The 3,943-nt window shown below is 36.1% G+C and overlaps 1 protein-coding gene across 1 annotated transcript in view; it reads right to left on the bottom strand.

Annotated features, from left to right (window-relative positions):
• Window positions 1-3,287, bottom strand: part of cldn11a (claudin 11a) — an 8,748-nt gene extending 5,461 nt beyond the window's left edge. Inside the window, exons 1-2 of the mRNA XM_014028247.1 lie at window positions 2,875-3,287; window positions 1,488-1,652 (exon numbers count right to left, since the gene is read on the bottom strand). Of these exons, the coding sequence (XP_013883701.1) occupies window positions 1,488-1,652; window positions 2,875-3,100 (391 nt within the window). The 5' untranslated portion in view covers window positions 3,101-3,287. The remainder of the gene's footprint in view (window positions 1-1,487; window positions 1,653-2,874) is intronic.
• Window positions 3,288-3,943: the final 656 nt, after the last annotated feature.

The raw sequence follows: 3,943 nt of genomic DNA, 5'->3' as shown, positions 1-3,943 counted from the left end.
GGGTGGGGGTGGGGGGAGGACCAGGGAGGATGATTCAACCACTCAACCACTAGATGTCGCTGAAAACAACAAATCCTACACACTGTGCCTTTAACTAAACACCTCATTAACCACTGAATGGATTTCAATAAAATGAGTCACTGGATTTAAATGTACAATTTTTTTTATTTTAATATAAACCAATTTCGGATGGCTACCACAGCTAAAGTTATTTAGCCAACAGGAAAAATGGAGATCATATTTACAGTTACTTTCTGCTAAATTTTGGTGTGGTAGTAGCTGAGAGTCATTCATATTGTAATTGTGCCATATTGTGCTACAACAATTCCTAAGGAATACTTAGGAAGGAATAATTAAGGAATAATTAAAATGGGTGTGCTTTTCATTGGAGATTTCCATTTATGCTGATAAATGAGCAGTGGATGTGAAAAAAAGCAGGTGGAAAATGCTATATCAAGTCAAATGTTTTTAATGGCAGTACACAGGGCAGCCAAGGGAATGTGGCCCAAAAACAAGGTGTGTTAGGGAGGAACGTGTTTGGTTTAAATGTAACTAAAACATTTGAACTGTGAATGCCCCACGTGCCCCGACCCAGACAGTAGGAAAATCGTCAGTCCCAACATCCTCTGCAGCTTGTAACGGTTTGAGTTGAGGTTAAAAAAGCTCAGAATGAGGACGTTACAACAGAGGACAACACAACAGAGCCCTTTATGATCTGCATTTTATCAGATCTGTGCAAAAAAGTGAGTGAAATGCAAGAGAACTATCTGAAGAAATGCATATCAACCGCCACACGGAATGCCAGAGTTTAAGAAGTTCATTTTATGTCCTCCCTTTTGGTCAAACTATAAACATAATATTATGGCTATTTCATTCAATATTGCAAGATGTCTTACTCACAGTATCCATTGTGGGAAAAGAAACTCTGCTACTACCACACAGCTGAATATCTGTAAATTTGGCTGCTTTATTGCCAGTTTTCACTGCAAAAACTGTCCATCTAACCAAGTTTTAAAATCTTATATCCAGCCAACAAGACTTTTTGATCTTGTTTTGAGACTGATTTACTAAACAAGAACTGATTGTGTAAGAATAATAATCTTGTTTTCAGAATGTGTAAGATTGCTTGTGTTTTTAGCCTGAAAATTTGACTGAAATTATGTCAAAAATTTCTGCCAATGGAGTAAGAAAATTTTACTTGGTAAGATTCTTGAAATACTTGATTTGACTCAATTTTTTTGTATTTCTATCTGATCTATCTGATGGAAATTTCTATTTCCATCAGATAGATCAGATAGAAAGTAAAAACCTTTTCCACAACACTCCAAAAGTTAATCAGTTGTAGTGTTCCTTCAATTATTGCATTCTGCAAGTTGGATTACAAATTCCATTCATGAGATATTTTGCTAACGGACACATCAACGCACACGTCTTTGTAAGTACTCATTTCACCTTCAGCAGCAGGCGATAATGTACTTGTCTCTTACCGACTACAAGCATCAGCACTCCTCCCAGGATGGCAAATTTGTTCTTAGAGCTCTTGGCCTCGTTGCCCAGGCTGATGCAGGGCATGGCCATGAGGAGCATCCCCCCGGCAGGGAGGCCCAGGAGGGATCCGATGATCATCAGGGCTCGGGTTGTCTGGATGAAGGCTGGAGGGCCGAACACAGGACACATGGTAATTCTGTCTGTTTCACTAAATTCTGTCCTGAGGTTCATGCAATGTTTTGCTAACAGACAGGATTTTATCAGGCATTGCCAAAGTTTTAAGCACAAATTTTGCAAAGTGTAGTGCTTATGTGTTGAAGATGATACCAGACTACTACCAGAACCAAGTTGTCTCTTTAAAACAGTTAGACACTTTTGTATTGACTAATATTAATTATCTTAAGTGATCATCTTGAATTGAGTTAACTCCAAAAGTTAATCAGTTGTACACGCACATCTAATGAATACTAACTGAGAGTTTCTATAAAATCTGTTCAGTGACTCATGAGATATTTTGCAAACAGACAAACTCAATCAATTCCAAAAGTTAATGACAAAGTTTTTAAATCTGGTATTGGAGCATTAGTGTTCAGAGTATGTGTTGGGAGTAACTCTCAGCTCCTCCCACATCCAGTTTTAGCTCAATATTTGTAACAATGGTTGAATTATAACAATGTTTGTGTTTGATTGGTTCACAAAGCTATGATGACCATCTTAAATGGGACTGACTTCAGAAGTTACTTTTTGTTCTACATTCATTGATTACTTTCTGAAAGTTACATTAAAATCTGTTCAGTGCACTGCAAAAAACGGTCCATCTTACCAAGTTTTAAAATCTTATATCAGCCAAAAAGTCTTTTTGATCTTGTTTTGAGACTGATTTACTAAACAAGAACTGATTGTGTAAGAATAATAATCTTGTTTTCAGAATGTGTAAGATTATTTGTCTTGTTAGCCTGAAAATTTGACTCAAATTAAGTCAAAAATTTCTGCCAGTGGAATAAGAAAATTTTACTTGGTAAGATTCTTGAAATAMKWRAWWWRASWSTYWWWTYWMKTATTTCAAGAATCTTACCAAGTAAAATTTTCTTATTCCACTGGCAGAAATTTTTGACTTAATTTGAGTCAAATTTTCAGGCTAACAAGACAAATAATCTTACACATTCTGAAAACAAGATTATTATTCTTACACAATCAGTTCTTGTTTAGTAAATCAGTCTCAAAATGAGATCAAAAAGACTTTTTGGCTGGATATAAGATTTTAAAACTTGGTAAGATGCATAGTTTTTGCAGTGTGGTTTGTGAGCTATTTCGCTAACAAACATAAAAAAGCACAGGTGCTAACGTTCTGAATGATGAGGCTAAAATAAGTAGAGAGTGTCTAACCTGGCAGCTCAAGGATCTGAGTCAGGGACACGCAGTGGTAGAGCGCTGTCGAGATGACGCACTCTGCCCAGGGTCCCTTAGAGACCAACTCGTCCATCTTCTTGCAGGTGTTCAGGCCGTATTTGCACATCGTCACCCAGTCGTTTGTGGACGTGGCGATCACGATGCTGATCCAGCCAAGGGTGCTGAGGAGAAATCCGCTCAGTTGGATACAAGCGTTCGCCATGTGTGCGTAAAGCGTGCCTTGTCCCGAGTTCAGAAACTGTTCAAAAATCCAAACACTGAAGCAAGAAGCACAAAATCAGTCAAAAATGTTTTGATAAAATCTGACCTACAGCTGATTTTCTATCAAACAAAAAGTTCAGCAAAAGCTCTCTGTTCAGTTTACTGTTCCCACCAAACTAAAAGGAAGAATGGAGCTTCTGCAGCATCCTGAGCTTTATAGAGAGATTTTTGTAAAGAGGAAAAAAAATGTTCTAAAACCGTCAGCCAATCAGAAGCTTTGCTGCAAAATAACACTTTTTTTTGGGCCTGGAAGCTCCTGTTTCTCATAAGGATTGAGTCGGAGTAACTGTGCTCATAGATCAGTGCAGAAAAATACACTTTTACCAAGAGTTCTGCCTCCATCTACTGGCCTTCTTGTAAATCTTCAGAAGTTAAGTAACTATTTCCTTAGAAATAGAACCAAATGTTTCCTTAACTTGATTTGCAAAGACTTGCAGTTTTACACCAGCTGTAAAAAATAAAAATAAAATAAATGTTATGTTTATTTTTTACTTGAGTGAAAGTTAGTTTTATACAGTACACTGCTTCACATGTAATTTATTCAACTATATTTTTTTTATTTTGGTGACATTTATTTTGAAGATGAGAAAACAACATTCAGGTTTTTTGACACATGATGTCAAATATGTTATACATTATAAAAAACACAATTCTAATAAAAAGAAATATTTGTAATATTAAGCTCATTACGTGAAATTAGCAGGTGAATTTAATACCAAAACTATTGTTGGTGATTTTTAACAGAAGTCTATAAAGTACTTTAAAAATATAATAAAGTAAAGGT

Source organism: Austrofundulus limnaeus, unplaced genomic scaffold (assembly GCF_001266775.1).
Source record: "Austrofundulus limnaeus strain Quisiro unplaced genomic scaffold, Austrofundulus_limnaeus-1.0 Scaffold733, whole genome shotgun sequence".
NCBI classification, from domain to species: domain Eukaryota; kingdom Metazoa; phylum Chordata; class Actinopteri; order Cyprinodontiformes; family Rivulidae; genus Austrofundulus; species Austrofundulus limnaeus.
Note: the sequence above shows the minus strand (reverse complement) of the source record. Positions and strands in the feature narration are given on the sequence as shown.